At 36.5% G+C, this 18,929-nt stretch overlaps 1 protein-coding gene across 1 annotated transcript; it reads left to right on the forward strand.

Annotated features, from left to right (window-relative positions):
* The first annotated feature begins 5,618 nt into the window (after positions 1–5,618).
* Positions 5,619–12,900, forward strand: LOC132560656 (uncharacterized). Its single transcript, XM_060225321.1, has 6 exons — positions 5,619–5,859; positions 6,670–6,694; positions 8,256–10,066; positions 10,379–10,438; positions 10,808–10,900; positions 11,387–12,900. The coding sequence occupies exons 1-6, from the start codon at positions 5,619–5,621 to the stop codon at positions 11,599–11,601; spliced, it is 2,445 nt and encodes an 814-aa protein (XP_060081304.1). The 3' UTR covers positions 11,602–12,900.
* Positions 12,901–18,929: the final 6,029 nt, after the last annotated feature.

Raw genomic sequence — 18,929 nt, forward strand, 5'->3', positions numbered from 1 at the left:
TCTTCCCACAATACACATTTTCCTTTACCCACACTATCTTATCCTTACATTCCTGCTAATTTAGATCCTTTTCTTAAAGACAGTAAAAACTTCAAAAAATTTCTATGAAGCATTAATTAAGTCTAAACTGATTTCATCAGGAACCAGAAAATGGAATACATTATTTGAAGACATTGACAAACAAACATGGGAGAACTATTACAAGATGCCATTTAAAGTCACCACTAATACAAAACTTATGTGGTTCCAATACAGAGTTATTCACCACATTCTGGCTACTAATGTTTTTTTTTTGTTTAAAATCAGAACAGTTATCTCCCCTCTCTGTACATTCTGTAACTCAGAACCTGAAACTATTATCCATATAATGTGGGAATGTCAAGAAGTACAATAACTGTTGCAAAGCTTTGAATCATTGTTAAATATTCTTTATATACCCTTTTCTTTTAACAAGAAATCTTTTCTTTTTGGAATTATTTCTGATAAATTCTTACCCAGCAACCGAGTTGATAATGAAATTATTTTATTAATAAAACAGTATGTATACAAAACAAAATGTCTTCATAGCTCTTTAAGTTTAAATGCATTAATAAATATAATAAAGGACACTTATACAGTTCAAAAATACATAACAAGTGGTAAAGATGATAAAGCAAAGACAAAATTTGAAAACGAATGGAGAAAATGGGATGGTCTTATCAAGTTGTAACTCATAGCATCAGTGGCAAAAATCCATATTTGACAGCAGTTTATTCAAGTCACATCTGCAGCTCCTTAGCATCCAATAAATAATCCATAGTAGCCTTGCACACACACAAAAAGATGAAAATATATTTAATTAAAACAGAACTATTTTTTTTTTCATTAGTTGTTGCTTGCCATCCCAACCACTAAATATCCTGTTGTTACTTATGTATATAGTCTTTTCTCTCTCTCTTTCTTTTTCTTCTTCCTTTTGAAAAAACTTTAAAAAAAAAAACAATACAATGAGTGTGTAAGCACTTCCATGCTGACTACATCTTGTTGATAGCTCGGTCGAAGTTAAATTGATCAGGCTGCACCTGAATGAAGCTGTTTCTTTTTTGTTTTTTATTTTTATCCGCGAAAAAGTACAGGCTTAAGTAACAAGCTCATTATTATCTTATTTTATATGTATACATTCCTACGACTATATGCAAATATATTGTTTATCAGTCTGGTCTGGTTTTGTCTGGTCTGGTCTGGCCAGGTCTGATCTGGTCTAGTCTGGCTGGCTGTCTGTCTGAGTGTATGTCTGTCTGTGTGCGAGGGTATGTGTGAGGGTGTATGTGTTGATGGGTGAGAGTATGTATGAGTGAGGGTGTTAGTGGTGTTTAAGTACTTAAATATTGACCGTATATGAAACAATTTGTCTTTACATAAATATGTATGTGTGTATCTGCAAGGGAGAATGAATAGTGACTATGTATGAAACAATTTGTTTATACAGAAACATGTATGTGTGTACATGCAAGCAGAGACATATGTGTGTTATGTATGTCTCTGATGCAAAAGAGAATGAAAAGTGACTGTGGATGAAACAACTTGTTTATAGATAAGTATGTATATGTGTATATGCAAGAGAGAATGAATAGTGATTGTGTATGAAACAGTTTGTTTGTGTGTGTGTATGCATACAGTATATAGTTGTTTTTTATTGTTGTGTGTATGAGCATGTCTTCCTTGAGATATACAAACAATAGATACTATAAGAGCTGTCATGTGTGCAAAGGTGTGTGTGGGCTTGCATGGATGAGCAATAGGCTGTTTCATTGTATATTCCCTCTCTGTATCAACTCATTGTATTGAATAAAATGATAAATTACAAAAAAAAATAATCATTACCCTAACACTAACCCTAACCCTAAACCAAAATCCCATGTCACTGAGTAGCAAAAGGACCTTTCTGAGTAGCAAAATACTAATAACCCTAACCCTAACCATCAGTAGCAGTCAACATAGCTGAATAATAATGAGAAAAGATCAGCATTCCGTCAGCACGCCATCAGTCAATATTCCCATTGTTGTATGCCGACTAGTTCCTCCACTGTAAGCCAGAGAACATGTTAGACCAAAGATTAAAAAGAGATAGCTCCGCCTCCATAAGTCACGAGAGCCATTAAATGACATTGACGAGTTGGTAGGTGCGCACTACTCATAAAAAACCCATAACCCTAACCCTAACCCAAAAGCCCATGTCATTAAGTAGCAAAAGGACCTTTCTGAGTAGCAAAATACTAATAACCATTACAATAACCCTAACCCTAACGCTAACCATAAGTAGCAGTCAACATACCTGACTAATAATGAGAAACGATAAGCATTCCGTCAGCACGCCATCAATCAATATTCCTTTTGTTGTATGCCGACTAGTTCCTTCACTCTAAGCCGGAGAACATGTTAAAACAAAGATTAAAAAGAGATAACTCCGCCTTCCTAAGTCACGTGAGTCATTAAATGACATTGACGAGTTGGAAGGTGTATATTTTTACAAATAAAAACTTATCCTAACTCCGTATACATTAGTCACGTGACCTAAATCATGACATTGACGAGTTGTTAAGCGCGCACTACTCGTAAAAACCACCTAACCCTAACTTTTAACCCTTACCCAAAAACCCCTTAACCCTTACCCTAATCCTAACCCTAACAATAAAATCCCATATCATTGAGTAGCAAAAGGACCTTTCTGGTTAGCAAAATAATAATAACGATTACCCTAACCCTAACCCTAATCCTAACTCTAACCATAAGTAGCAGTTACCATACCTGACTAATAATGAGAAACGATAAGCATTCCGTCAGCACGCCATCAATCAATATTCCCATTGTTGTATGCTGACTAGTTCCTTCACTCTAAGCCGGAGAACATGTTAAACAAAAAATTAAAAAGAGATAATCCCGTGTCCTTAAAGCATGTGAGCCATTAAATGACATTGACGAGTTGGAAGGTGTTGATTTTTACAAATAAAAACTCATCCTAACTCCGCCTACCTTAGTCACTTGACCTATCTCACGACATTGACGAGTTGGTAGGTGCGCACTACTCCTAAGAACACCCTAACCCTAACCCTAATCCTAACCCTAACACTTACCTTAACACTAACCCTAAAAGCCCACGTCACTGAGTAACAAAAGGACCTTTCTGAGTAGCAAAATACTAATAACCATTACCCTTACCCTAACCCTAACTCTAACCATACGTAGCATTCAACATACCTGACTAATAATGACAAACGATAAGTATTCCGTCAGCACGCCATCAATCAATATTCCCATTGTTTTATGCTGACTAGTTCCTTCACTCTAAGCCGGAGAACATGTTAGACAAAAAATTAAAAAGAGATAATCCCGTGTCCTTAAAGCACGTGAGCCATTAAATGATATTGAGGAGTTGGAAGGTGTACATTTTTACAAATAGAAACTCATCCTAACTCCGACTCCCTTAGTTACGTGACCTATCTCATGACATTGACGAGTTGGTAAGTGCGCAATATTCGTAAAAATACCCTAACCCTAACCTTAATCCGAACCCAAAAGCCCTTGTCACTGAGTTGCAAAAGGACTTTTCAGAGTAGCAAACTAATAATAACCCTAACCCTAAGTAGCAGTCAACATACCTGACTGATAATGAGAAACGATAAGCATTCCGGCAGCACGCCATCAATCAATATTCCCATTGTTGTATGCCGACTAGTTCCTTCACTCTAAGCCGAAGAACATGTTAGAACAAAGATTAAAAAGAGATAACTCCGCCTTCCTAAGTCACGTGAGTCATTAAATGACATTGACGAGTTGGATGGTGTACATTTTTTTCAAATAAAAACTCATCCTAACAACGCCTACCTTAGTTACGTGACCTATCTCATGACATTGACGAGATGTTAGGTGCGCACTACTCGTAAAAACCACCTAATCCTAACCCTACTCCTAACCCAATAGCCCATGTCACTGAGTAACAAAAGGACCTTTCTGAGTAGCAAAATACTAATAACCATTACCCTCACCCTAACCCTAACCCTAACCCTAACCCTAACCCTAACCCTAACCCTTAACCCTAACCCTAACCCTTACCCTAACCCTAACCCTAACCCTAACCCTAACCCTAACCCTAACCCTAACCCTAACCCTAACCCTGACCCTATGTTGCAGTCAACCTACCTGACTAATAATGAACAATGGGAAGCATTCCGTCGGCACGCCATGAAACAATATTCCCATTGTTGTATGCCGAAAAGTTCCTTCACTCTAAGCCGGACATCACATTAGACCAAAAATTAAAAATAGATGACTCCGCCTCCCTAAGTCACGTGAGCCATTAAATGACATAGACGAGTTCGAAGGTGTACATTTTTACAAATAAAAACTCATCCTAACTCCGCCTCCCTAAGTCACGTGACATATCTCATAACATTGACGAGTTGGTAGGTGCGCACTACTGGTAAAAACCCCCTAACCCTAACCCTAACTCTAACCCTAACCCTTAAAACCCAATAACACTTACCCTAACCTTAACCATAACTCAAAATCCCATGTCACCAAGTAGCAAAAGGACCTTTCTGAGTAGCAAAATATTAAAAACCATTGCCCTAACCCTAACCCTAACCATAAGTAACAGTCAACATACCTGACTAATAATGAGAAACGATAAGCATTCCGTCAGCACGCCATCAATCAATATTTCCATTATTACACGCCGACTAGCTCCTTCACTCTAAGCCGGAGAATATGTTAGACCAAAGATTAAGAAGAGATAACTCCGCCTCCCTAAGTCACGAGGGCCATTAAATGATATTGACGACTTGGAAGGTGTACATTTTTACAAATAAAAAATCATCCTAACTCCGCCTACCTTAGTTATGTGACCTATCTCATGACATTGACGAGTTGGTAGGTGCGCACTACTCGTAAAAACCACCTAACCCTAACCGTAATTCTAACCCTAACCTTAATCCTAACCCAAAAGCCCATGTCACTGAGTAACAAAAGGACCTTTATGAGTAGCAAAATACTAATAACCATTACCCTAACCCTAACCCTAACCCAAAAGCCCATTTCACTGAGTAACAAAAGGACCTTTCTGAGTAGCTAAATACTAATAATCATTACCCTAACCCTAACCCTATCTTGCAGTCAACCTACCTGATTAATAATTTAAAATAGGACATTCCGTCAGCACGCCATGAAACAATATTCCCATTGTTGTATGCCGACTAGTTCCCTCACTCTAAGCCGGAGAACATGTTAAAACAAAGATTAAAAAGAGATAACTCCGCCTTCCTAAGTCACGTTAGTCATTAAATGACATTAACGAGTTGGAAGGTGTACATTTTTACAAATAAAAACTCATCCTAACTCCGCCTCCCTTAGTCACGTGACATATCTCATAACATTGACGAGTTGGTAGGTGCGCACTACTCGTAAAAATACCCTAACCCTAACCCTTACCCGAAAGCCCATGTCACTGAGTAGCAAAAGGACATTGAAAACATTGAAACACATTCCTGTATTATCACTTTACCTGATGTGTATATATTACATTTTCAGTAACTACACACAGTCCTGAATGTATGTTACCAGATGTAACTGATGAAGATGTGATGGCTCCCTCATCGGTTGACAAGCATGACAAACCATCAAATCTACCCAGAGATACAGTTGCTACCCTGGATGATGGCATTGATAATACCCCAGTTTCAACGACAAATGTACAAGTAGTTATGATGGAAACTGATGATACTGCTACATACAGTTCCAATGAACCATCATCTGACATTTCTGTGTCAATGGTCAACATCCCTGCATCTGCTACTGATACCAGCAAACCAGAAACTGACTTTTGTAAGTATAAATATGTTACACCTCCTTCTATATATAGAATGAGGATGAAAAATCTTTTCTTTGAATTAACTTCCAATGAATACTGGAGACTTCAGAAGAATGTAAGATTATTTATTAGCTCACCTGGTCCAAAGGACCAAGGTGAGCTATAGCCGTACCGTGGCGTCCGTCTGTCCGTCAACAATTTCTTTAATTTGATCAAATTTGGCTGGAAGCATCCTTGGCAGTTGGAGATTCAAAAATGTACAAATGAAGTGGCTGACCCCCCGGGGGCCTGAGGGGTGGGGCCCAAAAGGGTAAATTGGCCATATTGCTTTAAGCATCTTCTTCTCTGAAACTAAATAATGACTATCAATCATATTTCGCTGGATGAAGCATCCTCAGAGTCGAGAATTCAAAAATGTACAAATGAAGTGGTTGCCCCCCCATGGGACTGAGGGGCGGGCCTAAATGGGGTACTTTGGCATTATTACTTTAAGTATCTTCTTCTCTGAAACTAAATAAATGCTGTGGGTCATATTTGGCAGGAAGCATTGTCAAGAGTTTGGGATTCAAAAATGTACAAATTGTCAAGCTGACATTGGAGGTGGGGGGGGGGGAGACAACTTATGCCTAGAACTCTTGGTCATAAAGATCCAGGTGAGCAATACATTCCCTCTGGGCCTCTTGTATTACATTATTACTGTAATTTATTTTATTTCATTTATTTATTTACTTATTATTTTTCTGTTTGTCCTCGGTGTACTTCCGTAGTGTAGATTCCTGTTGCGCATATATAAATGTTGTACATATTATTATTAATTATTTTAGTACCAGAAGCAAGTACTGAGTCCAAGTGAGTTTTATGGTGTGCATGATTACACTAACTTTTTTCCAAGTAAATGATTAAAAACAAGATAAGCTTTGAAAGTATTTTTATATCTCTGCAACGGAGTTTGGGGGTTAATTTGGAAACAGCTTGTCCATCCATCCCCCCATCTGTCTGCAGACAGACCTTGCCCACTCAACTCTTCCTACAATTTTCATTCAAAATCCTTTAAACTTAATAGGCTGTTAGAGTTAAAGTTGAAGGTGCGCTTCTTGATGTTATTTTTCATCTTCCCAACCATTTTTATGAAAGTTAGGCCCCTTTACATTTTGCTCAATTATTATTTCCACAGAGACACATACAAAATTTAATCAAACAGTCTCTGGATTAAAGATAGGATCATAATAATTGAAACTTAGCAAATCGTGTAACCTATTAATGCCTATAAATATCATTCATAGGTGTTCCAGTACCGTTTCTATGGAAACATGATTGGGACTATGGTTGATTGATAATGAAAAATTGGTATACAGGTGTTGTTCGACATGAGAAACACCAAGTTGAAGTTCATTTTGTGAAATTATAGTTGCCATGGTAACCAGGTCACTATACACAGGTTTTTGTGAAATAGCCATAACTCATCAACCCTGTGGTCATTTTTATGGAAACTTGGTCAAATGGTGCAACTTATTCCAGTACCATTACTATTAAAACATGATTTAGGCTTTTGTTTGGACGAAAATGAAATAGTATCAGATTTTCACGGAAATTGGTATATAGGTATTGTCTTTCATCAGGAACAAAAAGATGAAGTCCATTTTCTAATGTGAAAATATGGCCTTCGAGGGAGGCTTCTGATTTGTCAAATTTAGATATTGTTGGAATTTTTGTGAAAATTGAGTCAAAGGTATTGTCTGTGAGGAACATGGCAATGCAGTTCTTTTTCTGATTTTAACACCTGAAACAGTGTATGGGGCATATATACTGGAATCACTTGTCAGACTCCATGGCTAAAACAATGCATGTATAAATTCTTTGCATCTGCAGGGGTTTTAGCTATCTTCATGATGACAGTTCTAGTTATAACATAAACGGTCTTTTTCCATCTATAACATGGACCGTTTTCAAAAAAAAAATGCTTGTATCACTTGCCAGTTTTTAATACAAAATGTTTTCTAGTATTATATATTCATTGGAAGAAAAATATATCCTGGTTGGATCTAGTCTGGCAGTATTTTCATTTAACTACACTTGTAAAGTACTTTAAAAGTTCTTTATTTGAATTTTAGAAAGGGGAAACAATTTATTTACAATACTTCTATGAACTGTTGATTAACACCGGAAATCAATCAATCCATGCCATACTTTAATATGTAGTTAGCTATAGGTAAAAATCAATTGTTTTATGCAATATTTCATATCATTTGGTAAATGATCTAGAGAGGTAGAGGTTGTCTTACAGAGTATCTGAAATTGAAATGAAAAAATTCTAACCTATGACAGTACAACCAGATATATCTCTTGCATTCCCATCAGTTACTAATGATGTCGTCCAGACATATTTCTAGCTTTTAGTTAATTTTTACAGAGTTATTGACAACTCAGCCAGATCAGATGACTCAAGTGAAATCCCAATCTTGGATCCCAAGGCTTTGAATCAGACTGAAGAAAATATCCAAAAAGATGGAGTTACAGTTAAACTGTTTTCTCAGAATGAAAACGGGAAAAAAATTTGGGATAAAAAACACTACTGCCTATATTGTAACAAGCCTTTTGCAAAACTTCCTCGACATTTGGAAACTAAGCATAAAGATGAAATTGATGTAATAAAATTGCGTTCACTAGACAGGCGTAGTAAAGAACAAAAAAGTGCAAGAGCTACTCTGATTGACAAGCTGAGAAAAGCCGGTAACTATAACCATAACATAGAAGTTCTGAAATCTGGACAAGGAGAGGTTGTACCAAAGAAAAGTTTAAGTAAGTCAAGAAGCAGTGATGATTATTTGCCATGTAGACATTGCCTTGGATTTTACCTAAAGCATGATCTATATCGGCATGTCAGCAAGTGTACCTTCCGTGAGGAAAAACTTGTTAAAGGGACAAGACACCAAAGTAATAGTGCTTTTCTTCTGCCATCAACTGCTTCAGAAAAGGCTGGTTCAGATTTTCAGAAGGATGTCGTTGCCGACATGAGTGTGGATAACATTTCACTGTGTGCAAGAAATGACGAGTTAATCATTCTATTTGGGGAAAAGCTTTACAAAAAACATAAAGCTTTGCCCCACATGCATCAATACATCCGAACAAAAATGAGGGAACTGTCTCGTTTTCTACTGAAGGCACGAGAGGAAGATGAAGATATAGTTACATTATCAGATTGCATCCAAGCAAACAAGTTTGAGACCTGTGTCAAAGCTGTGAGATCATTATGTGGAGTTAAATGTGGCACAAAAGCGGATATCCCATCTTTAGCTTTGAAAATTGGATTTTCATTGAGCAAATGTGCCAATATCAGATTATCAAAAGCTCTGGTAGAGGGTGATTCTAAGGTACAGGATAATGTGGAAAGGTTTCAGAGACTGTATTCTATGGATTGGAATACTGAAGTTTCTTCCACAGCATTAAAAAGTCTAGAAACAAAGAAGTGGAACAAGCCTTCATTGCTTCCACTCACAAATGATGTAGTGAAGTTCCAAAAGTACTTGGACCAGCAAATTGATGCCAACATAAAACTTCTGGAATCAAAAAACGCCCAAGGTTGGAGGCCATTGTGTGAAGCTATTTTAGTTAGCATCATACTGTTCAACAGAAGAAGGAGTGGTGAAGTGGAGAGGTTGTCCTTGGATGTTTTCAGTCTCAAAAGCAAAACTGACCTCATGCCAGACGTGAAGGAAACCCTTAACAATTTGGAAAAACATCTTGTGGAGAATTTGTCAAGAGTGGAAACTCGTGGAAAGCGGGGAAGAAAGGTGCCAATTTTGTTCCCCAAAAAAACAGAGGAAGCACTGGATCTTCTCATACAATACCGATCAGCAGCTGGAATAGAAAAGGGAAACCCATATGCGTTCGCTAACAACGCAATAGGCTATGTACGCGGAGCTGACTGCATGAGAAGTACAGCATCGGAAGCAAAGTTAGAAAATCCAGAAAATATGAGGTCTACAAATTTAAGAAAACATGTTGCAACACTTTCGCAAGTTGTTAACTTGAGGGACAATGAACTAGACATTTTAGCTCAGTTCCTTGGACACGATGTGAAGGTCCATAGAAATTTCTATCGTCTCCCTGAGGATACTATTCAAATTGCTAAAGTGGGAAAATTACTTATGGCAGCAAACAAAGGAACATTGGGAAAGTTTTCTGGAAAGTCTTTAGATGATATTAGCATTGACCAAGAAGGTAAAAATAAATAAGACATATAATTATAGTGTATCATTGAGTTCTTTAATAGGTTTATTACGGTGGTAATGATGCTTTTAGAATTTTTATATATCATGTTCTGTACTCAAAAAGTTCAAACTGCTTTCATGAAAGGTCACATTGATAATATCTTTTGGCATCTGCCATGACCAATGTAGTTAGTCAGGATATCTAATATTGTTTCAATAGTTTGATTTCATTACAGAAACAGTTGGTATTTCATTCTTATGTTAAATAGTTATTTTGAATAACTCTTGTACAATTAAATCATTTAATTTGTCCTTGTTACAGTGTCTGATGAATCCGAATCTGAGGATGAAACTACACAGTCTACAGAAGTCAGAGATCAAGGTAAATAACATGCATGAATTGAAATACAGTGGACCCACGATAATCCAAACGCCTAAAATCCGGAAAACTCACAATCCAGACAAAATGTTTGGGAACAGATTTCTTTAATGTTATTTGTACATAAATTCAGCAGTCCAGAAAACTCGTAATCCGGACGATTTAGGCTGGAAATGAAAGCGTCTGGATTTTCGAGGGTCCACTGTAAATGCCATGTTGTAGATCTTTTATGTCTTGGCCAGTTGGCAGAACCTGTCTTCATCTTGTGACTTTGGCAGAATATACCTGTGAATGAGCTTTTAGTAAATGTATTGTAGGAAAGCCTTCAAACATCAGTAAAGATGTAAAAGTCCCATCATTTTTTCCCCGCAGATGATGCAGATCAAGATAATGAGAAAGCAGGAAAGAGAAATACCAGAAAATCTCTCCACAGTACAGAAGCCACTTGCATGACACAGAAACCAGGTATTTTTTTATGTTTATACATCATATAGAATAAAATAGGGTGGTCGGGTGGTGCAGTGGATAGCGCACTTGCCTTTCACCAAGGCGGCCGGGGTTCGATTCCCCGATCGGACGTGAAAAGGTATGGGGTCACCTGCCCGACCACGTGGGTTTCCTCCGGGTTCTCTGGTTTCCTTCCACACAAAGACCCCTCGCGCGCTAACATCTGGGTCAACAAGAGTGATTAATATAAGTTGTATAACTTGTTTCATAATTGTTGTAAAATAAATAAAGTTTATAGTTTATAGAATAAATGATTGTCACAGTAAAATATAACTTGTGTATCTGTATATCATATTATATCTGGACCATAAATGTCTGTGGTACATACATGTAATTGGATTTAAAGATAGAAGTAACAAAAAAAAGTTTGTAATTTATACTGAAAAGGGTTTTAAGAGCAGTTCACAAAATAATCCTGTATAGTTTATCTTGTTTCTTTAATAGGAAGTAGGAGAACTGTAAAGAGAATACCATGGACAGAAGAAGAGAGAAGTGCTGTTAAATCAGAAATGGAGCATTTTCTTCATATCAGGAAAACTCCAGGAAAACTGGACTGTGACAACTGTTTACGCAAATATCAATGTCTGAGTAGAAGAAATTGGAAAAACATCAAAAACTTTGTCTACAATTGCATTCAAAGTTTAAAGAAATGTCATTAAATGATGTCTAAGTAGGCAATATAGACATAAAAAGAAAAGCAATTTCAAGTTACATGTTGGACAATATAAATGAGATTCATTGCAATTAAAATGAGATTTTGTAAGAATTTTTGAATATTCTTTTTATTGAAGTTTTATCATGATAATAATTGTAAGGTAGAGATTGCATGATGGATTGATAAAGGATAATTGTTGTTTTGGCAGACTCGATTCGGTCAAGGGGATTTATAAATGAAATTTAGAAGATGCATTATTTAGTGTTAAGATGAAATACCATTTTGTTGATATTTACCTTCTACACTAGTTGCATTAAAAATATTTGCAATGGAATGAAATTTGAGAAGAAAACTGTATATTTCATGCTTTGTCATCCTTTACATATTGCAGTGTACAAGTTTGACTGTGATCAAACTTACTGGTAATGATTATTCTTGTTCTCTATAACATTACTGTATCAGATACGTCACTTTTTTTTATTTTAAAAGTGGCAGAAGGTCACACAATGTGTTAAATTCTGTTCATTGATGCTTAATGCAGGAATAAAGTTCACTTATATTGAACATTTCATTTGCATGTTTTATTCCTCATGTATTTTTTTAAGCTATTGAGTAAACAAGTAATCATTGATAGTTTGATTGAAAAAAAAAATGACTTTGGCGTTACTTTACATTGCCAAATAAATTCAAACTGAGGTAAAATTTGATTACTTTGTATTGCACAAGGGTCTAAACACAAGACATGCATTGTCATGGCAAATGAAATGTCAGACGTAGTGTTTCACCTTTTGTTGCTGAGATATAAAGTGGTTATTCAATGAAATGTCAGACGTAAATATTGTTTCACCTTTTGATGCTGAGATATAAAGTTGTTATTCAATGACAGTTTAAAAAATGCTTTTGGAATCCACATTAGAATAGAAATTATGTTGGATCATAATGACTTTTGTTTTTGTTGTTCTAATAATGAGACGGATTCAATTTACGGAAATAATTTCATTTTGCCCCCAATTTTTGACATGTTTTGTTCTTATCTTTGTCAGATGGTAATACAGTGTAACTTGTCTAAACCGGCCCCTGTGTAATCCGGATCTCTCAGTATTCCGGCCAAAATGTTTGGTCCCAGCACTGGAAAATGTAAGCAATGTTGACCTCTACAAACCGGACACCTGGGTAAACCGGCCAAAAAGTTTGGTCCTGGTGACATCCGGTTTAGACAAGTTACATTGTATATTGCATCTGTTTGTGGTGCTTGTGTTCGATTTGAAAGAAATAATAATAAAAAATAAACCTCAATGATTTATCTCGCCTTTTGTGTTACTTAATACAATATTGCCCCAAGGGGCTGATAACAGGGACAAAGGATCAAACCGAATGAAAGATTGAATTTACTATTTGATATCTTTTCACTGATAAACATTTGATTATAACATGGAGCAAAGTTGGTGAGAACTAAACGTGGAGCCAATTTACCAAAGGTCAATGTCACTGGGGGAAAGGTCAAGGTCAAATGTGGTATCTAGTCACTGATAAATGTTTTGTTTTCACATGATGAAGCAAAATTGACTGGAATCAAACGATAAGTAAAATGACAAAAGGTCAAAGTCACTGGGCAAAGGTAAGAAAAAATCCGCCCCCGGTCGCTGGGTTAGAGCAGAGACCTATATCACCATGGTTATATAACTAGGTCTCTGGTTAGAAGCCTGTTTGATATCTCTCTTATTATGAAAACAAAATATCAGTTATATGTATAAATACATCAGAACTCGGGTGACCATTAAGGCCCATGGACCTCTTCTATATAGTAAAAGAATTATGAACTTTTTACTTGGTCAAAATGCTGTTCTATTTGCTAGAAGAAAACATTAACAAAGGCGATTGACTGCATAGAAAACGGATATTAACCGATGTATCTTTTTCTATGGATAGTCAATATGAACGTATTAGCCAAGTAATACATATATATGTATAGAACATGTATGTACAGTCACGTCCTCTTTTTGGAGGTTACACACGTCCTCTCTTTGGAGGTGTCTGACGTCCTCTGTATGTTCACACACGTCCTCTGTATGTACACACACGTCCTCTGTATGTACACACACGTCCTCTGTATGTTCACACACGTGGTCTCTTTGTAGGCAACACACGTCCTCTCTTTGGAGGTGTCTGACGTCCTCTGTATGTTCACACACGTCCTCTGTATGTACACACACGTCCTCTGTATGTTCACACACGTCCTCTCTTTGGAGGTATCTGACGTCCTCTGTATGTTCACACACGTCCTCTGTATGTGCACACACGTCCTCTGTATGTGCACACACGTCGTCTCTTTGTAGGTAACACGCGTCCTCTGTATGTACACACACGTCCTCTCTTTGGAGGTAACACACGTCCTCTGTATGTAAACACACGTCCTCTGTATGTACACACACGCGTCCTCCGTATGTACACACACGCGTCCTCGTTTTGTATCTAAGACACATTTGTCCTCCCTTTGTCGCAAATGTCCTCTCTTTTCATTCATTTTCAAATGATAATAACGAAGCATTTAAATTACTTAGGTTAAATGAAAATTACGTGGTGAGTATACCTTCCAAGCCCGTTGTTTGCAGTCATTAATTACTGTGATAATACCATTATATGTGAGTGCCCTTGGTTTACCTTTGGGAGCCAGGTCCTGACTTTGTATCGAATACGTGTAAGGGTGTGTGTGTGTGGGTGTGGGTGTGTGTGTGTCTGTCTCTGTGTGTATGTGTGTGTGTGTTAATGTTTGTGTGTTAATGTATAGTTTTGTGTTTGTTTGTATATGTGCGTGAGTGTGTTTGTGTGTGTGTATGTGTCTGTCTGTCTGTGTGTGTTTGTGTGTATGTGTGTGTCTGTACATATATATATATCTGTATGTGTGTGTGTCTGTTTTTGTGAGTTTGTGTGTGTTAGTGTTTGTGTGTTAATGTATATGTGTGTGTTTGTTTGTGTGTGTGTATGTGTTTGTGCGTATGTGTGTTTGTCTGTCTGTTTGCCTGTATGTGTGTCCGTCTGTCTGAGTGTGTGTTTGCCTGTCTGTGTGTGTTAATTAGTGTGTGTATGTGTGTGTATGTTTGCTTGTGTTTGTGTGTGTGAGAGAGAGAGAGAGTAAATGCCTGTTGAGTGTGGAAGTATTCTTAATGCCTTTGCGATGGCACAAACTAACCCTAATCTACGATCACTTTAGACAGTTGTTTTGAATGGAAATACCATGAATTTTCATATAAGGTAACAAGTACTATCGGAAACGAAGCCCGTATTAGTGTAAGTGTGTAAATGGTGTTTGTATATGTGTATGTGAATGCGTGTTTTATTGTGTGTGTGTGTGTGTGTGTGTGTGTGTGTGTGTGTGTGTGTGTTTGTGTGTGTGTGTGTGTTTGTTTGTTTGTTTGTTTTTTTTGTGTATCTGTGTGTGTGCGTATGTGTGTATGTCTGTCAGTCTGTGTTTTTGTTTGTCTGTCTGTCTGTCTGTGTTTGTTTTTGTGAGTGTGTGTGTTGATGTTTGTGTGTTAAAATATGTGTGTGTGTGTTTGTTTGCATATGTGTGTGAATGTGACTGTCTGTGTGTGTTTTTGTCTGTCTGTCTGCCTGTATGTGTGTGTGTCTGTATGTGTGTGTTTGTGTTTGTGTGTATGTGTGTGTCAGTACATAGATATATCTGTATGTGTGTGTGTCTGTTTTTGTGAGTCAGTGTTTGTTAATGTATGTGTGTAAATGTATATGTGTGTGTGTTTGTTTGTTTGTGTGTGTGTCTGTTTTGTGCGTATGTGTGTGTTTGTCTGTCTGTGTGTGTGTTAATTAGTGTGTGTCTGTGTGTGTATGTTTGCTTGTGTTTGTGTGAGAGAGAGAGAGAGAGAGAGAGAGAGAGAGAGTAAATGTCTGTTGAGTGTGGAAGTCTTCTTAATGCCTTTGCGATGGCACAAATTAACCCTAATCTACGATCACTTTAAACAGTTGTTTTGAATGGAAATACCATGAATTTTCATATAAGGTAACAAGTACTATCGGAAACGAAGCCCGTATTAGTGTGAGTGTGTGAATGGTGTTTGTATATGTGAATGCGTGTTTTATTGTGTGTGTGTGTTTGTGTGTATGTGTGTATGTTTGCTTGTATGTGTGTATGTGTATGTGAATATGTATGTTTTATTGTATGGTGTGTTTGTTTTTGTGAGTGTGTGTGTTGATGTTTGTGTGTTAAAATATATGTGTGTGTGTTTGTTTGCATATGTGTGTGTGTATGTGACAATTGAGTGATGATACCATTTTAGCGATTGGCCATTTGCCTCTCCCATTTGATAATTCCATATTTAGGCATCCGTGGTTTGGGACCACCGCTCGAGTGGTGTTATGAGCTTAGCAGGAAAATCATGTTAGTACTATGTTTTTATGGGTATTTTTAAGAGAAGATAGAAGAATAAAAGACTAGATAAAAGAAATATACAAGGAAACGGTGTATAGTAGTTTCTGGTTGTTTATTTATTTTTGTTTTGTTTTGTTTGTTGTTTACTAAAATATTTACCTGTGGTTAACGTGTTTGGATAGAGCGGACCTGTTGCTATGTTGTTTCTGATTTTTAGGTAGTTTGTGTTTAAATAGAGTTTATTTGGTTTTTGATGTTGTATGTTTTTTTTTCCTTTTTGCTTTATGGAATGGTATTGTTGTTGTGAACTTTGGTGATCCTTGTTGTTGTTTCGGAGTCGTGTTTACTGGTGCACGGTTGTTGTTATTATTGTTTTGTATTTAGTATAAACTGCTCTGTATAAAGATTGATCGAAAGCTGTTTGTCCTCATTGCCCTACCTAACCGGGTTCCATAAGCTACAAGCCAGTGTACAAAACATGAATCCGACTGATCACCAGCCCATGATCGTTGTATCCTGAGGTTCACGTTTATGTGTAACCTATACTGGACGTTTGGCCGTGTAGTTATTAACAGGAGTTACCTCCCTTGTAATGTTTGTTTTATATGTGGTCTCCGTAGTATGTGTAAGGTATTTCAGTATCAATTTGTGGATTTCATGCTCTACTTGGCTAGTTTATAGTAGTGTATGTATGTTGTTTGAGGATATACATAATTTCCCAACCCTTGTAAAAATGTCTGTCGTGCTGTTGTATGTTATGGTCTATGTTTTTTTTTAAATTGTTACGGTGACGACATTTGGAGAGACGTCTTTTCGCATTCAGTTGATGTTTTCATTTAATTTCGTAAGGCCCAATCTGAGCCTTGTTATAATCCTGTCTTCTTTTTGTGTTTGTCCGAAAAGTTTGGTTTTTTATGTTACTTTTCTGAGTTTTTTGTTATTGCTGATATTCATTAAAAAATTTGTCCAAGATAGATCTATTGATTTATTGATCATTGAGTCAACTTTTGAATGATCTGTTTTACAAAATATAATGTCATTACCTTAAACAATCTTTTCTAATTTATCTGCCATATCATTCCCTGGTATGTCTACATGTGCTGGTATATATTCTAAGTCTACTGGTATGTTTTATTTGTGTAGAATGCCTAGTGTGTTCATGATTGAGTGTATTTCTGTGGGCCTAGGGCTATTTCCTGTCTCTATCGAGTGTGATGATGAGAGACTGTCTGTGAGTATTACTGCTACTGGATTTTCATTTTTTGTCCGTTTTCTGAAATATTTTCAAACTTATTTTGATGTGATCAATACTCTATAGAGTTTACTTAGGTATCTTGGTTGCCCAGTTTCCCCCCGAGATATAAGATAGGGTGTTAGCATTTTAGAAGATCTATTTTTGATATATCTAATATGAGGAATCCATGTAAATTTGTGGTCAAAAATCATTCCTGAATACTTAGTTTCTTTAACAAATTTGATTTCGGTTTCCCCTAAATGGTTTTGGTAATTAGGTGCGTCTCGAAAATAACATGGCTTGATTTGATTTGATTTGATTTTATTTGGTAAAACACAATATTAAAATACATACAAACATGTAAAGTAACAATTTTGTTGAACCAGGATAACACAGTAAAGTCCGAAGACTTATTTCCGCTGTGGTCCCTTTCCATAAAAAACGTTACAATACAACATAAAATACAGTGACCTTACATAATACAAAATGCACAAATATTATTGATATAAAACATATATTTTGTAAAGAACCTAAAACTATTTAAACTAAAAGTTTGGCAGGAATATCATTGTATCACAGAAAATGTATCCAATTATGAGGTATTTTGTAAAAAATCTCGAACAGCTTTTTTAAAACTTTGTTTCCCGCTAGACAAACGTATTTCCACGGGAAGAGAGTTCCAGGCCTTTACTCCGTTAAAATAAAACGTTTTTGAAATTTGACCTTTACAAGAAGGCACAACAAAATTCAGACTAGAATTCCTTGTACTGTAATAGTGTTGGTCACAAACTTTTGTAAATCTGGACAAACAGTAACTAGGACATGTTCCATGGAATACATTGTACATATAATTGAGACATAATTGTTTTGCTCTATTTTCCACGTTTAAGATATTTAACTGTGATAACACGTTTTTATTTATACTATCTCTAGGACTAAGGTTACAAATAAAACGCACACACCTATTTTGTGCAACTTGTAGCTGTTGTTTCATTTTTTGGCTCAGACCGTGGTACCAGGCTGTACAACAATAATCAAAGTGACACAGAACAAGAGAATTACAAAGTGTTTTCCTAATACCCAATGGGAGATCTTTACATTGCCTATAAAGGAAGTGGAGTCTAGAATTAACTTTCTTTATTATGTTATCAACAATATGTTCACCTGTTAAGCACTTATCTATATCGATACCGAGATAGCGCACTCGATCTGATGTTTGAATAGGTTGGTCATTAATAGTTACTTCAAAAGAGTCTATTTTGCTTAGTTTTTGCTTTGTACCAAAAAGAATGACTTCTGTTTTTCCAAGGTGCAAAGACAATTTATTATTTACTAGCCAAGTGTGACAATTAGATAACTTCTCCGATAGTTTTGCCTTGATTTCATTAGGATTTTTGCTTGAAAATAGAATCGCGCTATCATCTGCGTATAAAAGTAATTTAGAATCTTTACTAATTGAAAGCTCCATGTCATTTACATAACAAAGAAACAGAAGGGGGCCAAGAATGCTCCCCTGGGGTACCCCACATGTTACTTTTTGAGATGAAGACATCGCATTTTTTATTGAGACAACTTGGTCTCTAGATGATAGATATGAAGAAAACCACGATGTACACTCGACCCCCATGGACTTTAGTTTCTCACATAGTATCTGGTGGTCCACAGTGTCAAAGGCCTTTTGTAAATCCAAAAGTATTATGGCAACTGTTTTTTC

The sequence above is a fragment of the Ylistrum balloti genome, unplaced genomic scaffold (assembly GCF_031769215.1).
Source record: "Ylistrum balloti isolate Yb309-2 unplaced genomic scaffold, AGI_CSIRO_Ybal_v1 Utg371092, whole genome shotgun sequence".
Lineage (NCBI taxonomy): Eukaryota > Metazoa > Mollusca > Bivalvia > Pectinida > Pectinidae > Ylistrum > Ylistrum balloti.

What these genes read in the sequence shown, in the direction of transcription:
- LOC132560656 (XM_060225321.1), top strand. Translation starts at nt 5,619, where the DNA reads ATGGCTCCCTCATCGGTTGACAAGCATGACAAACCATCAAATCTACCC. An exon ending in GAAGCAAGTACTGAGTCCAA is followed by an intron (nt 6,695 to 8,255) that starts GTGAGTTTTATG and finishes TAATTTTTACAG; the next exon opens with AGTTATTGACAACTCAGCCA. An exon ending in TTGCATGACACAGAAACCAG is followed by an intron (nt 10,901 to 11,386) that starts GTATTTTTTTAT and finishes TTTCTTTAATAG; the next exon opens with GAAGTAGGAGAACTGTAAAG.